This window comes from Cibotium barometz, chromosome 25 (genome assembly GCF_041138505.1).
Source record: "Cibotium barometz isolate CiBa-2024 chromosome 25, ASM4113850v1, whole genome shotgun sequence".
NCBI classification, from domain to species: domain Eukaryota; kingdom Viridiplantae; phylum Streptophyta; class Polypodiopsida; order Cyatheales; family Cibotiaceae; genus Cibotium; species Cibotium barometz.
Genome location: NC_141070.1, coordinates 45,497,942 through 45,519,060, shown reverse-complemented (window position 1 = coordinate 45,519,060; position 21,119 = coordinate 45,497,942). Strand labels below are relative to the sequence as shown.

At 42.5% G+C, this 21,119-nt stretch overlaps 1 protein-coding gene across 2 annotated transcripts in view; it reads right to left on the bottom strand.

The window, feature by feature from the left end:
* Nucleotides 1-9,692: 9,692 nt before the first annotated feature.
* The window catches only part of LOC147624618 (protein STICHEL-like 3), a 57,833-nt gene continuing 46,406 nt past the window's right edge, over nt 9,693-21,119 (bottom strand). For both annotated transcript variants that reach the window (XM_086819634.1, XM_086819635.1), the window contains 4 exons: nt 11,177-11,800; nt 10,293-11,061; nt 10,147-10,210; nt 9,693-10,027 (listed from right to left, as the gene is read on the bottom strand). In XM_086819634.1, the coding sequence (XP_086675760.1) occupies nt 9,947-10,027; nt 10,147-10,210; nt 10,293-11,061; nt 11,177-11,800 (1,538 nt within the window). In that variant the 3' untranslated portion in view covers nt 9,693-9,946. The remainder of the gene's footprint in view (nt 10,028-10,146; nt 10,211-10,292; nt 11,062-11,176; nt 11,801-21,119) is intronic.

Sequence of the window (21,119 nt, the reverse complement as noted above, 5' to 3'; positions counted from 1 at the left end):
TGTCCGTGAAATGTAACGTAAAAGCAATTGTGCACTTCTTATCCTCATATAGGTTACAAAGTCAACTCCCATGCCTCATGTCCCTCTTTGTCGTTTAGTAAGCAACCCTTGCATAAGAAGGGTGCTTTCTAGATATCAATTATGAGTTTTTTTAATTATGGATATATGAGGGACAAGGTGAAGTTTATATGCTCGTTGAAGTCATCGAAGTTGCTTATGAGAGACATAATAAGCTGACAAGGTATCTTGGGATGACATATGACACACAAGAAAAACGTGGACTTTGAGAACTTAGTCAAAGATACAGAGTGGTCGTTTCTCTCTCAGAAGATGTTCTACGTTTTGGATGGAAACCATCGATTGGTTGCGTGGATGGAGGAGATAAATAGAGGTATGCATTTAAATCAATCAATTATTTAAATGTTCTTGAAATTTGTGAGCAATGAATGTCCTTAGGTTTTGAAGTTTAAAACATAGCATTCAAACATAGAGAGGACTACCACCCAGTTGTGGACATGGTTCCCTTAGAGTTCGAGGAGGAGGTAGAGGGAGAGGTGCTCTCTCTTGTTGCTAGATTGAACATGTATGCATGTTTTGAGCATGTCATGTATATCGCTATGTATACACATTTCTTGTGATCCAATATTAATGATTTTGTTCTGTTTAGGATGAATGAGGTTACATATGTTCCTTCCTCTCCCATGACAAGATTGTGCTGATAAGAGCATTGGGACAATCCAACAAGGAGACAATACTTCAACAAGCTTCAGAGTTGAGTAAGAAGTTGAATGAGAAGTACTTCGAGACGACCCAAAGAAGAGCTTGTCGACCATCCTGGTATAATTGTTCGCTTGGTGTACTCTCACAAATAGTATTCCAGCTAACCACTATATAATCATAAAACTCCACCATATTTTCATTGGTTTGATTCACATATAAACTCATGCATGCATATATCATGTCATGTGCCAAGATGAGTACTTGGCAGCAACAAGAGAAGTTGAGATATTGAAAGATTAGCTCCCTTGAAAGGAATTCAAGGAACGGTGGAGGGCTGCATACTACAAGTCTGATCCAAAGCTGAGGATAACTATCCAGAGGTATGCAGTGATTTCTAGTTTTGGACAAGGAGAAGAGTTCTTCAGATATAATGTACTATAAAGCTTTGTAGCATTTAGTCCCATAAATAAACCCCAAATTTTTTCTCTCTTTTTTGAAGATTACTATCTCTAGTGAACTGGGAGGAGAAGCCTTCTTGCTTGAATGAGGAGAGGTTGTACAGCTTAGCTTCTTTGACCTTGCCACCTTCCAAGAAGATGAATGTGTTGAGTGCTATGATTTCAAGAGGCTTACATCTTTCAGAGTACTTAAGTGTAAGTTATTGCAATTGAATGTAACGTCAATATGAATAATTTGTAATTGTTATTGAATTGCATTTAATGCATGACAGTTGGAACAATGCAATTCTGTGAGACTGGATGTGGAGGGAGGTGATGTGGCATCAAATAGTGGAGTATAGATGTCTATTGGTCAGACATATAGAAGACACGTACATAGTAGTCATGCCAACCACCTTTGCTATGGAGACCTTCGAGTTGAAACGCCAACACAGAGATAATTTGTTTGAGAAGTGCGCATTGAAGGTTAGATCAAACCAAAACGTTGACTCACATACGGATGTCAATCTTGCAGACAGCGACAAGATGTGTTACACGTGCAATGCCTGGTACCTTAACTCAGGTAGCATTAAATTAATTACGTTATGGTTAGATGAACTATTCTTTCACAAATGAATATAGAGTTGCATTGCAAGTAAGAACATTCCACACTCGCTACCAATTTTAAAGAAATGGTGGTGAGGAGAGTGAAGATAGTGGGAATGAGGATGATGACGAGACCTTACTGCAATCTCTAGTAGCAAAACTGAGGTACCTACACAGGTAGGTCAAGAAGTTGTTTTATGAATTTTGCTATACAATACTCCATCACTAACATATGGGTTCTTTGTGAACAGAGAAGCAAGAAGGAAGGAATGAAAAGAGGAAAGCCTCCCTAGGTCCTATGCAAGGTCCTCTATCGCCAATAAACATAAAGCTTCTAGGTTGAACGTTTAACTTCAATCAACGTGTTTGTTTAAATACCTAACCAATTGCGTGTGGAAGGGTGCTAATTCTTTATCGTGTAGGTAGTTTTGTAAGCAAACCAAGATAGATATGCGATGTGGAGGAAAGACCCATTGAAGATATAGTTGAAGGGTACCACGTACAACTTAAAAAGTAATCCTTAGATTGTTTAAGTGTATTTGTATTGAATCCACTGCAGACTTATGTCACCCTCGTGGTTTTGAATTTTGCAGTGTTATTTGACTTTGAAAGAATAATAACTGTGCTTGAAAATCCTGTTAAGATGGGAAGGGCATTTAGAAATAATATAGTCCTTGAACAAATTTGGGCGCCTTTGCGTGATGCACTACAAGGTGTGTGTGCCAAAAATGACATGTTCACAATTTAAGGCATTCCTTTTCTAACATTGGGTGCCATGTTATTATAGAGCGAGGCTGCTCAAAGGTGGACTTGTTTTTGGGTTAAGTGAAAATGAAGTCCTAGCATAGCAGGTTAGCCTTGATGTCCAATGCTTTTAGTTATTGTTCCCTCTCTCTCATCATTTCTCTAGGTCTTTCTTATGCATTTTTTATTGCCATGTTTGTGATGTAGATGGGGACAAGCAGCATATCTTCGACCTAGCTAGCACTGTTCTTGACAATAATGTCTCCTTGGTTATCATTGGAACAATGGTGAAAGTTACAAATCTAGTGTCATGTTTGTGATGTAGATGGGGACAAGCAGCATATCTTCGACCTAGCTAGCACTGTTCTTGACAATAATGTCTCCTTGGTTATCATTGGAACAATGGTGAAAGTTACAAATCTAGTGTCAAAAGCACAAGTACATGGCTACATATTTGGAACTTTGGTGAGCTTAACTCTTGCAAATTTTTGGTGTGCTTTGAGCTTTTACATTTCATTGGTTTCCTATTTATTGACACTTGTGACCTACTTTAAAGGTCTATAAAATTTGTCATGCTCCTTGTATTATAAGATTGAGGACTTATAAGCCTAGTACTTTGATTCTCCATCCAACCATATCCCAAATGGACCCTAAACTCATTATTATATAGACCTAAGTGGTGCTTGATCTTCCAACTTCAACCCCTTGACCTTTTATTGGCTAAACATTATCTTTTCATTAATCACTGCCTCTAAAAGTGAGGAGTCCATTGTCTTTTCACTAAAAGTGGGTGCCTTTAAATCTTTGAATACCATACCCTGGTCTCTAATTTTGGGACCCTTTTCAATTATGATTTCATTTAGTCCTTTTTCTAGAGTTTTTTTCCTTTCCTCACCCAATATTATTTTTAGATATTTATTTTATTCCCAATCCTTTCCCTCCCATCAAGGAGCTAAGAAGGCCCATCATTTTCTCAAGTTTATTTTCTATATTAAAGAATTTTTCTTTCATTTTTTTCATTTCCATATCCTCATAAATCATTAAGGTCTAAATCTTACATATCTATTTCATTGGTTTTGTAATAATATCCTCTTTCATGTGGAAAGAGGACATTAGGTTTTTTCCCTTCTCACCATTTTCATCCTTCTTCCCACCTTGAGAAGCCATTTACTCTAACACTAAGCACAATGAAAAATTTCTTACAATGAAAAATTTCTTACAAAGCAAAAAAAATGCAACACAATGATCTTACTTGGTTGGGTAATTATGAATTTTCCCTAATGATGTGAATCCTCTTTGTTGATATTTGCTTCAATGCTTTTTCAAGGTTGTCTTATACTCCACTTGCTCCATGTAAAACTCCAAAGTATGCCAAATTTATTAGGCAAGAGTTACGTCCAATTTATTAGGCAAGAGGTATTTTGTATGGAGGAGATTTGAGAAATATAAGGATTAGCTTATCGAAATGAATAGAAAAGAGATTAAGAGATAGAGATTAATGGGTAGAAGAATAATTAAAGTTAGCAATGAGTGGCTCAATGAAAACATGGAAGAGAAAGAACTTGGCTCTGATACCACTGTAATGCTTCTTGCATTATAAGCTTAAGGACTTGTAAGACTAATACTTTGATTCTCCACCCATCCATATCCCAAATGGACCCTAAACTCATGGTTATACTTGCCTAAGTGGTGCATGACCTTCTAACTTTAACCCTTTAGAGATTGCACACCTTGTAGTTGATCAAAAAGCTTAACTCGCGATAACGGATACTTATTCTTTATCGTGATTGCATTCAAATTCATTGGCTAAACAGTGCCTTTTCATTAACCAATGCCTCTTCAACTTCCCCTAGAAGAGGGAGCACCCTCTTCTATGTCTCTTGGGCTTCCATTGTACACCATTTACTTCACATTTTACTTTAACTTTAATGCCTATTAACCATTGCTTAGGTATTTTCTATTTGAAATCTCATGAACCTTATTTATGTGCAAACCTTTCACATATAAACAATATTTCCTAGTCCTACCTTTTAGTGTTTCCTATCAGTCTCATAACAGAATTGATTGCTTGTAGGAGGGTGTCACTGTGAAAGAGAGTTATGGAAATTCATCATAAAGTCATGCTCAAAAGAGAAAAATGTAGTTGTTGAACTATATTCAAGAGCATGAGATTTTGCTCGTGGCCCGTTATGAGGGTATACATGTTGTATGGGGAGCCTGATGAGGCTATTGTAAATACCGTTCTATATACATTGGCTTCTTAAACATCACAACAAATTAGTTTGTATATCTTGTGTTCCTTTTGATCTCATATATTTGAAAAATATAAGGTGGATGACATGTTCCATAGCATTGAGACATGTTTATTGTATTTGAAGAGAGAGAGAGAGAGAGAGAGAGAGAGAGAGAGAGATTGCAAGGGAGATGAGAAGGGAGGAAATAGAGTTGAAGAAATAAGGTTTAAAAGAGAGTGAGAGTGAGAGTGAGAGTGAGAGTGAGAGTGAGAAATTGCAGGGGAGAATGAGAAGGGGGGAATAGAGTTAAAGAAAAAGAGAGAGGGATGACATGGATAGAGAGAGAGAGGAATAGACAGCAAAGGAAGAGCAGATGGCAATGAGGGAGAAAGAGGGAGAAGGATAGACAAAGGTAGAGAGAGCATGCATGAGAGTGCGTGTAGGAGGAGGTAGAGAGAGTGTGTGGAGGAAAAGAGAGAGTGTACAGAGAGAGGGATAGGGAAGATAGAGACATGAGAGTAGGTGAGAGAGGCGTTCAAGAGGAGAAGAGACATGAGATTAGGACAACACATAAATGAGCATAAGACAAGTGGAGAGAGGTGAGAAAGATAGAGAAAAGGATAGACAAAGGTGGAGAGAGCATGCATGAGGGTGTCGATTGAAAGAGGTAGAGTGTGTGTGTGTGTGTGTGTAGAGCGAGGGGGGGAGAGAGTGTTAAAGGAGAGGGCGAGGGAGGGAGAGAGTGTTAAGGAAGATGGTGAGGGAGACAAGACACAGAGGGAGAGGGAGAGAGAGAAGTTGGTTGCAGCAGTGGATTGTAAATGGAAAGAAGGGGGAGGTGGTGGTGAGAAAGCGAGAAATGAGCATAAGACATGTCGAGAGGGAGAAAGAGAGAGAGGAAGAGGGAGGGAAGGCATGGAACGAGAGAGCGAGAGAGAGAGAGAGAGAGAGAGAGAGAACGTACGGTGGCAATGAGAGAGAGAGAGGGAGAGAGAGTTGGTTGCAATGGGAGGAAGGGGGAGGAGGTGGGCTGGGCTTAGGTGGGAGTAGGGAAGAGGGGAGAAGAGAGAGAAGACAAGGGTATAGAGAGAGATTGGTTGTAAAAAAATACCCGCTCCAAAGCCCGCTCTCGGAGAAACTCACTTCATGCTCACACTCACAATAACACATTCTATAGTCCTCTAAACTTTGTCATCCTCACCGCATGGAGGTGGAGAGCTCTATATATATTGAAAAACATTAATCGAGACTTTTCAATGAGCTAAAAAATTCCATAAAAACAAACTCTTATAGAGGTGTGTGTTTAAATCAGGTGCCTCTAATAAACCTTAAGAGCGTGAAGGTTTTTAAACCTTTTGTTAGAGTGAAGGTTTTGTTTTCTTTTTTTTTTTTTTTGTGTTTTTGTTTTTTTTTTGTGTTTTTGTTTTTTTTTTTTGTCTGATTTGCATGCACGACAGTGGAAGCCGCGTGGACATGTGGAGAACGATGCTGAAGCTGCACATGCGGTGTGATTGCACATGGATGTCGTGAAGAAACTGTTTCTTGCTAAGAGCACAAAGGCTGGTGTACCTGTTGCTCTTCAATGGCTCCGCATTGTAGTTGAAGATGCTAGGTTGCGTTGAAGAAGGTGAGGTGTTGGTGTTGTGCATGCTACCAAGATTAGATGAGACGATGATCACTGGAGGCCGCGTTCACAATGAGCACGTCAGCTGAAGAATCATTTCAATGCCGCCTGGAAGGAGAAGAAGCCGCTACATCTTGTTAAGCTTTTGTTGCGCTTGGTTGCTTGCTGCGTAGAGGTGGTGTTCTCAAAGTTGTGATCTCGAGAAGAGCTATTGCCACCCACTCGCACCCGCATCGCTCTCTCTCTCTCTCTCTCTCTCTCTCTCTATTTTAAAAAACTAGAAAATCTCACTTCTCACTCTCACTTTTTTTGATGAGATGAAGGAATCTCTCTCTCTTGCAAATGGATCTCTCTTTCTCTCAAGATGACTCTCTCTCTCAAGAAGAACTCCTCTCTCTCTCCCTCCCTCATAGGCCCTTGGGGTCTTCCGTAGACATTAATATAACTTTCTTTTTTTCTTTTCTCTCTCTCTCTCTCTCTCTCTCTCTCTCTCTCAAGATGACTTTCTCTCTCTCTCTCTCTCTCTCTCTCACACACACACACACACACACACAAATGATGAGACTAAGACAAGAAAACTATGTTCTCGTCCTCTCTTTCAAGATGAAGTCTCTTAAAGAGAGTGTGGATCACAAGTTGGTGTCATCAAAGATGAGGCCACGGAAGGTTCTTGCTGATTGTGTGGGTCATACCATGGACTAGGCTTGCACTCGCCATGGTTTCCCCATCCAAAAATGTACCTGGATGGTTGTCAATGATAAGGCTCAGCGCAAGTTCATGAAAGAATAGTGCCTATGTGTCTATTACATGCAGAGCCCATGGATATTACAAGTGACACGTGAATGATGTTGGATAAACAATAAGAATGGAAGAATTTAGGACACCGAGACAGGTACATTGGTAAACCGAGGCAGATATATTGGTTTGAGATAGGGATTTAGTGGTTGATGTGTGGCAAGACTAGAAGACAAGACGAGTGTGAATGAGATTTGCGTCGTCGAAGAAAATGGAAGAATTTTAGACACCGAGGCAAGTACATTGGTAAACCACAAACTATAGGTGGCTTGCCAAACATGAATCCGGGTGTTTTAGAATATTGGTGGCTATTCGTGGCTTGTTTGCGTGAAGCGTGGCAATATCTATAACAATGAAAGCATTACAAATGCTTCTGCGTGGCGTGGTGGAGGAGATTTTGGATTGTCGGACAATGTCAACCTTGGGCATGTGGTGTTGCATTGACATTTTGGGCATCTCGACAAATGTAGTCAACTAGTGCACCTTGGAGGGAGAAGCAGAGCATGCTTGACCAAAACAATGCTTTGTGTGAAGATCTCTGTTTGGATGCATGGATCTAACGGCTCCATAGGCCGCAATTGGGACGTTTGTAGGATTTGGCAAGATGGAGGATTCTCCGATGGACATTTCACGAAGTCCAAGCATGCTGAGCACAGATGGAAAGCTAGTAGTCCTTATGAGTGTGTAGACACCGGAATGGTGATTCATGAATGGAAAGAGGACTCACCCGAGCAAGAACAAGACTCAATGAAGAAGACGGAACAAGACAATTGGATCGAAAGCAAGCATGCAAAGTGTTGGCATGGGACATGGATGTTGCGTGCAAGAATGAGATCTGATGTTAGCGTGCCTTGATAAGGTGCGGTTCAGACCATTGAGTGTGAAGAGCTGACTGGGTTTAAGTTCCTATGTGCAAGTGGCGGAAGGATGTGAGTGACAAGGGTTGACTGCACACCGAAAACTATGATTTCCTTTTGGGTTTGTGGGTGGTTTGGCAATTGGGCTACCCGAGCAATATACTTGCAAACAATCCCAGTTGTACCAACTCTACCCTGTGGAAGCACTCTACCCACTTAGTGTGGAGCCATAGCAGTAAAATGAGGGTGAGAAGTGTTTTACCTTCATTTACCGGTTCTTGGAAAGGCATGGACATCGTCCTTGCATTGAACGTCGCTTGCCAGAATGCTGATAGTGGCCAAATGCGATCTTCATCTCATTGGTGGCTTCTTGCTACCTTGTTGCCAGTGTCGGTTTAGGTGTCTCGGGTGGATGCTTGCATTGCCGGGTTGCAGATGATGCGTTGAGCTTGCCGGTGGGATGGTGCCTTGCGTGCGTGTCGGTGATGGTGTTGAAGAGGCCGGTTGGCTTGTGTTGGTAATGCCAACGGAGGTTTTGGAGGATGGATGCTTGGCTTTGGGATGCTGGTGATGATGGTGTTGGAGAAGCCGGGTGTGGGGTGGACCTCTGGGGGGTTCTTGTTGTCGGAGAGGTTGGAGGACCGTTCTTGCTCTCTCTCACATAGGTACATAGATAGGCTCTTTCAAAGCCTCTTTCACCCACATATGCTCGCTCAACCCTCTTCTCTTGACGGAAGTAATTTCTCTCTCTAGCCGTCTTCAAGAGCTATCTCCCCTCACGTCTCCCTCTCGTTTGCTCTCTCTCTCTCTCTCTCTCTCTCTCTCTCTCCCTCTCTCTCTCTCTCTCGGCTCTGTCACAACCGCATTCATGGCATTCGAGAGATCCTGCTTGCTAGCAACCACAAGAGGAACATCCTGCAGCTAAAAAACTTTTACCAGTGCACCGGAATATCACCGAGTTATCCAAGCTCTCAAAATGAAACCCTTCTGTTCAGGTGAGGGCCCCATACCTTTAGCACGCTGAATAAAAGTATGTTCTTTGTAATGCCAATAAAGTTCATCAACTTGCTGGGCAGACACATTCTATCTCCGAAGCATGCCTATACACTTACACCAATACACCCACATCGCATTAATCCTTAGTCAAAGTCTTGCCAGCACGTCTTATTGTGGGCATGACGAGCTTTTTCCCACCTTGAATGATACACAAATCCACGTGCAGGCTCTGAGCTTTCCAAGCTGATTCAGCCATCTTCATGTCATCCCACATGTGAGCATGTGCATACATGTTGAACATAAGCCACTGCCCTGATTCAACTTCAAGGCACCTTGGAAGGCATGTTTACCAAGCTCTACATCACCCCATTTTCAGCAAAAGCACAAAGCACCTCTTTCTATCGGCCTACAACCCAAACCCTGATTGCTCCATTGGTGTAGCGCCCAAACAACGTGCTTCGATCAGCACTCCGATTGATGCTAACACAAGGAGCCTGAGCATGCCGCATCTGCTTCTTTTCTCATATGTGAGCTTGCAGATTTATCACATCATGATGGGACTTTCTATATTCTTGAGTACAAAAAAAGTTAAGAAAGCTGACAAGGTGTGTGTGCATGCATTTGCATCAGTTTGTGGAGTTTGGGTACCTTAAACTTTCAAAATGCACAAGACCAACACAGCAGAAGTCTCAAAATTCTTTATTATCAGCCCCCCCTTACACTTTATTTGTTTGGGGGGAATTTCTGAGCTGTATATCTCAAAAAATAATGCTCAATGACATGTGAGGCTATCTAAGGCATCTACAATTTTCTTCTAGGGCTAACAAGAATCATTGGAAGGCTTGCATGCAAGTCCTCAAATTTGTTATAAGGATCTCCCAGAGTTGGGACTTGGCTGGCGAAAAGTTTCGGAACTCCATAGAAGAAAGCATGCTATGAGTGGTTGGATTTTGCACAAGGGCAAAGACTCGAAAGAAATCCTGGTCTCTTTGGACTCTCCTGAAGTTGGTTCACCTGATGAATAGAGAAGGGTACATAAGGAAGAAACAGAAGGCATGAGCATGTCGAAATATTGGTGGATCTCTTGAGTATCAAAGTAAAAAAAACATCAAAGAAAACAAAACCATGTCTACCTTCTCATGGCCTCTGTCAGCCACCTTCCAACACAGAAGCCCACCTGACCTTGACTCTAACCTCCTGCAAGTCAAAAAGGATGGTTTTAGTGATGAAAAAAACCAGTAGCAGCCCTCATTTAGCCCTCAAAGTTATGCCAACTTACAGGTTTTCTTCTTCTACATTGGTGGCCATTTCGTGGTCAGCACTGCCATTAAATCCAAAGTCAGCAGTGCCTCTGTGCCTAAAGTGTTGGTTTGACCCCTCGTTCATGTGATCAAATTGCAAATCCTGGCTGTACCCTTCCACACTGCCCTCAGCCTGCTGAATCACAAAGCCAAGGCTTACTCGGTTTTTCCCTGTGCTATTGGCTCTAAACTCTGCAGTCTCATGATGTTTGTCTGTTTTAGAAGAGCTTCTCATGAAGAAATCACTACCAGGGGCTCCTTGAACCCATGCACTCTCAAGTTTGTCTTGCAAAGCATGATTATCTATGGTGGCTGCTGGCAGGCTACCACTCCTCCCACTCTCGAGTGCAACTATTTCAACGCTTTGATTAGGTTTTTGAGTGTTTTGAGACTTTGAGGGGTATGTGGGTCCCCTATATACCTCAAGGGATTGATGCATTCTATGATGCAAACCACGTGATTTCACATCATCATGCCCGTTCTTCTCTACACCCCTGTTGTTGCTTGAACAAGCTTTGCTGTCGTGGGAGATCCAGGCAGGCTGCCATAAACTACTGGGGCCACTTGGCTGATCTCCAGAAGTGACTTGTCTCCTTGTCTGCTCATCTGTAGTTGAAGCAAGCTGCACTTTCACATCTACAGGATACCCGAGTGTCACTTGAAAGGCATGAGCTATACTAGTCCTTGACCTCTCAGCTCGTGAAGTGCTTTCAAGTTGCCTAAATTCCAGTATTGCCGCTGCAAAACCTGGAAAAAAAAAACCCCAAACATCTCATCGAGCTAAAACTCACAAAATTACAGCTACACATGCAGAATACATCGGAAGCCTCAAGGTGCATAGCCTGCAATGGAGAGTACGTACCTTTACTAAGAGAGAGTGATAGCAGCTTCCCCTGTGTTTGTAAGAACTTTCTTAGGCTGCTAGAATGCACTGCATCCAAAACTCTCTGCCACACTTCCTCCAGCTCAAAATCCTTTGTCAAAGTGGTTTGCCACACGGTTGTCTGGCCTAAGTCACCAGACCGTGTTGATGACATCGTCCTGACGTGGCCACTCTCAGACACAACTTTTGGTCCCCTTGACTTACGACTTCTCATTTGTGCTTGCGAAGCGACCAAAGGACCTGTCCGTGTGTCCCCAACAGAAGCCTTGGGTGAACCTGATATTCCATTAGCCGCACCTTCAGTTGCAGGCCCAGATCCAGCTTCAGAGAAACTGGCATGCCAATGTTGGAGCTCAGCCTGATGAGCTCTTGAATATAAAGAGTTCAGCTCTGGTGTCCTGTTTGTAGTATTACCTCCTGCTGGACTCTCAGTAACACTTGTATCAGCAGAAGAGCTTGGGAGTAGATAGGATTGATCTGGAGCAAACTGAAGTAGTGCTGCAGTTAGCCAGGTTGTTCGATCCGATGAGCCTCTGAGTTGCTTCTCAGCTTCAGAAAGCGTCTTTAATGCTTGCCGCAGCCTTTCCATGTCTTCTTTAGCTACTGCAATAACAGGTCAGAGGCAGAAAATTACTCTCCTACATTCATTTCCAATCTTGTATTGTGTGATGAAAGCAACCAGTGGAATCAGAATTCCCTAATATTGCTTTTTGTTAGGTTACCAATATGACTCAAACGAGCCAATCAACCTAAGCAAACTCAAGCATGAACTTGATAGCTTCCTGAGAACAATATTGTATGCAGTAGGTTGAATGGTCAATGTGCAAAAGAGGTAAAACCATGCTCATTAAAAACCTAAAGGACCTTCCTCCAGTTTTATTCTACAAAGACAAGTCAGGGGAACAATCTTAAAATACCTAGGTATAGAGGTGCCCTTTAACCACAAATGGCAACAATGTATGGTGCTTAGGCTAGAGGCACTGAATCATGCATCCTATGCTTTAGAGTATGCATGCAATCAAGTACAGCTCAAGACTTGGCCTTTTACGAAATCTCTTTTTTGACAACTTGGTCACTTCTTTTACTTTGCACAGTGGAACCATGAGGAGACCGGTACTCTAGGTATTTCCTATCATAGATTGTATACATGGTGCCCTTATTTGTTCTCATAGGCACCTTACGCATGCATTCATACATATTGGGGCTAAAATAATAGCCTGCTACAAGGAATAAAAGAACAATTGACAGTATATAAAGATGGTAGTGTGATCATCCAGGGGGTAACCACAATCAAAATAGGAATACATGGCCCACGAGACTGAAGAGACGCTGTCTAGAGCAGTGTGCAGCTCTTATGGTACAATTTGATCTGCGCTCGGCAACTTTGCAAAAACCTTGATGAATTACAACATTGCCCTTTCAGACAGACTCCAACTTCTGGAAAGGGGTTTGCTCAATGTACAATGATACACAAGGCACTCATGCAGGCATGAGACCCATGTGGTTGGGAGTAGCAGCTCTGAATTACATACCATCATATTCAGGCAGCATAATCTCAGCAGTAAAAAGAGACGAGCATGCACACTTCATGTAGATTTTCTTACAGAAAAGGCCCTTCACAGATATCTGCATAGACCTATTTCACTAGAGTAATTTACTACTCCCCGGAGGCTAAGCCACCAAACCATGCCTAATACAAAGACATTTAGGAGTTGTCATGCAAAGGCAAAATTCGATGCACAGATGCAAGACATGCATGTAAAGATTGTTAACTTTCAGGTAGATGCATGGATACTTTGGACGGTTAGGCCACAGGACATGGACAATCACCACCACTCAAATGACATGGATGCCATGATCATGCAGGATATGAGAATAGTAAGTACAGCACAGGTTCTCATTTTTACACATGACAACCATGTGATTGCAAAGCAACATAGATGTGCACTACGTACTTGTAACATGCTAAGTATGCGGAAGCATGATTGATGAATATTAAGGCTAAGCAAAAGAGATTAATGCTGATCAACTTTGTTAGAACAAATAGAAAGACCTGATTTCACTTAAACTCAGATATACTACTTATATACAATGAATTTCTCATATCCAAATCAGATCCAAGACTGCCATGCTACGCAAACAATGATGCTATGCATGGAACTACTGATTACTTGGCGATGAACTGTTGTCTTCCGCTAACGCATGAGATAAATGCTCATGGAAGAGGTTGCCTGCTGACGAGATGTCTGTCTACTGCCTGGGGAAGTCTGACCGCAAAGGTCCATAAATCTTTATTTCTTCTACCACATGAAGAAGTAAATACGTTGTGGTGTCAAAAAAAGGAGGAAATAATCTTTGCAAACGACGGACTACAATTGTCTCATCACGTAAAGAATCAAAGAATCAACTACCTTTGCACAAATCCTTCCCAAGATATTGTTTAGTCTGTCCTTTTAGACAATGAAATTCAGATGTAGATGTATAGGCATTGGATAGGTTGGACGTATGCTGGTTGGATGGCCCTTTTCACACTCAAAAATATTATTAAAAATGTCATTAAATGTGTTCTTATTGTGCCCAATATATGTCCCAATCATTGTGCATATCTTGGCCACTTATGGACACCTATTGGGCAAAAACTGCTCCAATCTGCAGCTCTGCTCATATCCAGTCTCTTAGCTTACCCACTAGACGGCTGCAAGTAAGATGCCTGTCTACATGGCACTGGATCAAGGACATCCCCTCCTTGCCAAACTTGGAGCATTGGGGTGATGCACCTTTGCTCCATCCTTGACTTGGTCCGACTCTTTGGCTTGGTATCCAATGGGAGGTCCTTGGGAACTGTTGGCATGGGAGAGAAGAAGAGGTAAAGGAAGGATTGCAAGAGTGTTGGCAATATCGAGGTGGAGATTAACACCGAGATCCGATTTATAAAAAAAAAGAGTGTCTTTGGCCCTCAAGATTCGAGTGGGAGGGTTACCAGACAGATGAAAGCAAAGATGCAGGCTCGGCATGTGGGATGGATTAGTTTCATCAGTGCCAACAATCCATTGGAACAGGCCAGCGGTAACAAAACTTGAAATCACAATCACAGAGTCATTATGTCTGATACCAGATCTAACAAAGTAGACATCCTTGGGCAGTCAAAGAATATGAAGGGCACCTATGAAGGCACCCAAGTATGGATTGCAGACAAGCTTACCACAGCACAACTAAAGCAAAAAGGCACTGAGCTTGCAAAAGTTTGGGCAGCACGTAACAAAGGAAAATGGGCCATTTTTTGTGATGGAAAAGCTCTCATCCACAATTTCGTAGGCCAAAACCAGTTTTTTTTCAGCTCATAACAGCTACCAGTAGAACCTCATCAACAACACACCTGCCATTTACTGTAACTACTGTATCTCCTCAGGGCGTAATAGATGGTGATTTCTAGGATTTTTCTTCTCTTAAGTTTGGTTTAATGTTCTGGATTGCAAATTTGTCATAGAGCATTATGGTCTTTATCGTCTGTATTGGGTCCCATTGGTCAATTTAGCCTTCCGTAAATGATAATAGAACTTTCTTTCTTTCTTCCTCTCACACCGTGCCCCAGCAAGTTCCAAATTATGGACTTACTCCAGGGCCATTCAACGGCATCACCACGAGGTCTTGACATTGATGCTACTTCCTCAGCCCTCAACACGGATACTGTGTAAACATGATGGGATGGGTTACTTTAATTGTGCATTGTACATGCAAGGCACACGTAGTACATCTTTGGGATGCTTAGCTTTTTAACTTCCAATACATGGGTCCTGTTTTGGGGATGCTTAGCTTTTTTACTTCCATGTTTTTGTGACATTCAGTCTACTCATGGATACCAAAGTACTACTTTTTGTTATCATAGACCCTTTGGATCTTTAGTATGTAAGCTAAGCTACATGTAACATGCTGAAGCTTACTGAAAAGGATTATACTTTGATAAATACTTTCAGCCTGTTGTTCTTGACGATGAATAGCACAAAGTAGAGAAGATAAGAGTGCACAGAGAGAGGAGAGACAAATACATAGGATTGTCCACAGGCCTGACTTCTGTGTACCACAAGTGAGGTGTGTCACATTCTCCCCCACTTGAATTGTAGTTGTCGTCAACTGCACAACATCCATATAAAGTGTCCATCCATAAAAGGAAAAGATCCAAGCAAAGCTCATCCAAGGTACCTAAGATCCCAAACACTGCAAGACCACTTTGCGTCCGATGCGAAAGACTCAAATTCTGTCCTGGCCACCTTTACACAAAGACCTAAGCAAAAGAAACTTGCAAATGACTAAAGTTCCTTTCCTCTGGCTGTTGCGTTTTCATCCCGAAGGCTGCGTTTTTCACATTGGTGGCTGCGTTTCTCTTCTAGGGTGTTGTGCTTCAGCTTTGGTGGCTGCGTTTCTCTTCTAGGGTGTTGTGCTTCAGCTTTGGTGGCTGCGTTTTTGTGGTGGCAGCAGCTCTTTCTCCCCTATGCTATCTTCTCCATCATCCGTTGTTGGTGGTGGCGCATGGGCTGCATTTTCAGCCTTGCACGGCAGTGGAGGTGTTTCTTCCCCTGTGCTTCAGCCTTGCCTTCTGTTGGGGTAAAGGCATTATGCCCACCCTTATAGTGTGTACAAGCCCATAAGTTATAGTACATAGTACACTTAGTACTTTTAATGTACTAAGTGCACTATGTGTACTAGTGCAATATACATGTGTGATAGGGGAGTCACACACTCATACCTTATGAGTTGACTTATCCCCACAACTCTCTCTCTCTCTCTCCCTTGTTGCTTCTCTGTGTATGTCTCCCATGAATGAACTCTAACCCTAATTCTGGTTTTCTCCCCATCAATTGGTATCAGAGCAAGGTACTCAAGAACAGCAGGAGCATCAGCACCAAATTCATCAACCCGCCTGCAAATCAGAAAAAAAAAATCAAAAAATTACAAGGTATTTTGCCTCAATTTTTTTTTGGGATTTGCAATTGAGCAAGTACAGTAATCAATTGAGCAGGTACAGGTGCCCAATTGCTCAATTTTTGAGCAAAATTGGCAAAATTGGGTGACATTGGTCACAATCAGGATCAATTTGCAGGACATTGGTCACAATCAGGATCAATTTGCAGGAAATTGGATGTCGAAATTTGGGGCTTTTGATGTAATTGTGCAATTAAGCACTCATACATGCTGTATGATGTGAAAAATCGCACATTTGGGCAAAATTGCAGCAAATTGCAGTGCAAATCAAGGGGCTTTTGTGCCGATTTGGTTGATTTGCATGCAGGCAATCGCATTTGATGCTGTGGATAATGTGTTGATGCCTTACAAGCACTCAATGTGCCTGTAAATCAAGGGGCTTTCATGTATTTGATGTATATGTGGCCAGGGGGAAGCATCGTGAACACTCTGGATGCCTTCATGTGCGCCAATGTACCATGCATGATCAGAAATTGATCTCAAATCAAGGGGCTTTTCAAGTTCGTATGCTTGTTGAGCTTTGCAAAGCAGCAGGCAAGACATTTATGCCTTGAATCCTCAGAAATCAGCTTGCAGTCAAGGGGCTTTTGCCCAATTTCTGTTCGGGACTGTTGTATGCAGTTTACAGGACTGTAAAAGTCTGATTTTTACTCATCTGGACAGCCAGGAGAGCATTTATTGCTATTGTACCTGCTGGTACAGTTTTGGTACAGATTTGTACATGTTTTGGCATGGCTGTACACTGTTTTGAGTGATCAAAAGGTTCAAATTCAGCTGCTGAACTTGCCGGTACAGGTTTGGTACATCATTTGTGAGCAGTTGGTACTGCTTTACAGTACTTTGGAAGGGCAAAAGAGCACATTTAAGGTGCTGTCCAAAATCTGCAGCAACCAGATTTTGGTGTTTTCATCACATAAAGTGGGAGAAAAGTTGCATTCTTGCTTCCGCAGTGGGAGATAAAGCTTGGGAGAAAAACTGTGAGCACTTTGTGTGCTTTTGGTGCAGTATTGCACATTTTGCAGGGAGTCAGGCATTGACAGGTTGCATTTTGCTATGGCAACCACAGGTGAGAGCTCTTCATTGCTTCACATCAAGAAGCTTGAAGGCTCGCATAATTATGATATTTGGCAAACCCAGTGCTACAATGTGTTGCTTCAGAAAAAGCAGCACAAGCCTATCAAAGAAAAGGGTGTAATGCCCGCTTCTCTTACTGCTGAAGAGTGGGAAGATATGGATGAGCTGGCAAGATCTACTATCATGTTGTCTGTGTCAGACTCATTACTTTTCAGCATTCGTGAAGAGAAGACAGCTTGGGGAATGTGGCAGAGATTGCAGGACTTGTATGCCCAACAAAGTGCCTCAAGCAAAGTGTATTGGTTGAAGAAACTCATAGGCCTTCAGATGAAGGAAGGGGCATCTATGACAGCCCATCTAAATGAGTTTAATGGTATTGTCAGCCAGGTTATTAATCAAAAATTGGCAATGGACGATGAGTTCAAAGCCACTTTTTTGTTATGCACTTTGCCAGAGAGTTGGGACACATTCAGGACAGCCACTAGCAATTCGAATGCTATGCTGTCATATGCAGATGTTGAGGGTGCTCTTCTTCAAGAAGAGATGAACAGGAAAAACAACTCTGTTGGAAAGTCCAATGCAATGAATGCACGTGGGAGATCCCAGCAAAGGGGGAAAAGCCAAGAAAGGGGAAGGAGCAAGTCTCGCTCCAAAAAGGATTTGGAATGCCATTATTGTGGCAAGAAGGGACACATTAAAAAACAATGCTACAAATGGAAAAATGATCAAAAGGAAAAGGGAAAAGACAAAGACAAAGAGAAAGATGAAGCCAAAGATGTAAAGCCAAAGGGCAAAAGTGGAGTCAAGATTGAAGAAATCAATGTGTCACATGCAGGTGGCAGTGAGGATGAGGTCCTCTTTACGTCTTCACTTGATGCCCATTCACTTCTTACAGGTGGTCATGGTATGCACTCATGGATCATTGATTCAGGTGCCTCCTTTCATGTCACAGGTTGCAGAGACTTGTTTGTCAGGTACACTGCTGGCAATGAAGGAGTGGTTTATTTGGGTGATAACCATGCATGCAAAATTCTTGGCAGAGGTGACGTGAGGCTTGTATTTTCAGATGGCTCACAGCTTATGCTCCATGATGTCAGGCATGTGCCTGAGATCAAGAAGAACCTGCTTTCTACTGGACAGCTTGATGATGCTGGTTATGTTACCACATTTGGTAGTGGAAAGTGGAAGATATGTAAGGGCTCACTGGTTGTTGCCAGAGGCTCTAAGGTGGACACTCTTTATTTTATGCATGCAGGTGTTTGTCACCATGCTAATGTAAATGCAACCGAGCTGCCGGAAATTTCTATGTGGCATAGCCGGTTGGGACACATGAGTGTCAAGGGAATGGAGCAATTGTCTCGTTTGGGTTACTTGCCTTCTCTAAAGTTTTCAAGTTTTCAGTTTTGTGAGCATTGTATATATGGTAGGCAACTACAGTGCCCCCACAAGAAAGCTCTTGGACAGAAAGATGCTCAGTTAGAGCTTGTGCATACAGATGTATGTGAGATGCCTCAGCTTTCTTTGGGAGGGGCAAAATATTTTGTGTCTTTTATTGATGATGCCACACGCAAGGTGTGGGTTTATCCTCTTCGTTTGAAGAGTGATACATTCTCAGTGTTTCAGAAGTTTGTTGCTCATGTTGAGAATCAAACTGGCAAAACACTGAAGGCTTTGCGTTCCGACAATGGTGGAGAGTATACGTCCAAACAGTTTCAGGACTTTTGTGATGCGAAAGGCATCAAGAGGGAGCTCTCTACTCCTTATGATCCTCCACAAAACGGGACAGCAGAGAGGATGAACAGGACCATACAGGAGAAGGTCCGTTCTATGTTGTCACATGCTGCATTACCTCATGGTTTTTGGGCTGAAGCTGTTATGACAGCCGTTCACCTTATAAATAGGTCACCTAACACGAGGCTTGGTGGGAAAGTGCCAGAGGAAGTATGGACAAGGAAGCCTCCGTCATACAAGCACTTGAGAGTGATGATCTGGACTTGATTCAGATGGATGTGAAGACTGCTTTTCTTCACGGTGATCTCCATGAGGAGATATATATGCAGCAGCCAGAGGGTTATGCAGTGAGTGGAAAGGAAAAGCTTGTATGCAAGCTGAAAAAGAGTCTTTATGGACTCAAACAGGCACCAAGAGAATGGTATCATAAATTTGATACATTCATGAAATCTCAGAAATTCAGGAGAAGTGACATAGATCACTGCTTGTACACCAAGAAAGCTTTGGATGGCAGTCTATTGATTCTCATTTTGTATGTTGATGATATGTTGATTGCCGGGAAATCTCGTAAAGAGATGGATGCTTTAAAGAAGAGGCTGCATGAAACCTTTGATATGAAGGATTTGGGTGATGCAAATCACATCTTGGGTATGCGGATACTTCGGGACAGAAATCAGCATGTGTTGTATTTGTCTCAGAAGGAATACATTGGCAAAGTCTTGCAGAGGTTCAATATGGACGGGGGGAAGAAGACTAGTACTCCTTTGCCTCCATATGTGAAACTCAGTGCTATGGACAGCCCACAGTCAGATAGAGACAGGGCTGATATGGCCAAGATTCCATATGCTTCAGCTTGTGGCAGTCTCATGTATGCCATGGTTGCTACTAGGCCGGACATTGCATTTGCAGTGGGAGTGGTTTCTAGATACATGGCCAACCCTGGCAAGAAGCATTGGGAAGCAGTGAAAGGTGTCATGAGATACCTGAAGGGCACACAGGATTTGTGCATTTGCTTTGGCAAACAGGATGCATTAGTGCATGGTTACACGGATTCGGATTATGCCGGTCATCCAGATAACCGGAAGTCTACTACCGGTTATGTATTTACATTCACAGGAGGTGCTGTGTCATGGATATCCAGGATGCAGAAGTGCACTGCCTTATCTACTACAGAAGCCGAGTATATTGCAGCCACAGAGGCTTGCAAGGAGGCATTATGGCTATCTCGGTTAGTGGTTGATTTGGGCTATACAGGGGATATTCCATTGTTGCATTGTGACAGTCAGAGTGCCATCCAGTTGGCAAAGAACCCTGTTTTTCATGCAAAGACGAAGCATGTGGATGTGAAGTATCACTTCATCAGAGAGGTGATAGAGAACAAGCAAATTCAGCTTGTTAAGATTCACACGGATGACAACCCGGCTGATCTGTTGACAAAGAGTTTGCCTTCGGAGCGGTTTGCTCATTGCAGACACTTGATGGGCATTGGATGAGGCCAGTTTCAGCCTTGATATGGCCTTGTATATTATCATGTACATGCTGATTTTTCTTTTCCTTTACTTAAGGGCACTTTGCCTTTAAGTGGGAGGTTGTTGGGGTAAAGGCATTATGCCCACCCTTATAGTGTGTACAAGCCCATAAGTTATAGTACATAGTACACTTAGTACTTTTAATGTACTAAGTGCACTATGTGTACTAGTGCAATATACATGTGTGATAGGGGAGTCACACACTCATACCTTATGAGTTGACTTATCCCCACAACTCTCTCTCTCTCTCTCTCCCTTGTTGCTTCTCTGTGTATGTCTCCCATGAATGAACTCTAACCCTAATTCTGGTTTTCTCCCCATCACCTTCGCTTGAGAGGGGCTGTTTGTCTTGTGCTTTTGCAGTGTTAGCGTTTGGAGCAGATCTCTGGACAGCAGTTGGTGGTCCTCTTCTTCGCATGTGGAGTGCCACAGACTTGTGGCATCTTCAGCCTGCCTCTTCTTCGCTGGATCTACCTCCTTTGTGGGCGTTTTCCGGCAAGTTTTGGTGGACTGTTTCCTACTATCCATCCCCTTTCTCTCTTAGTTTTGAGAGGGGGATACCTCATTCCATTGGAGAAGTGTTGGAGATTGGTTGTGGAGTGTTCAGA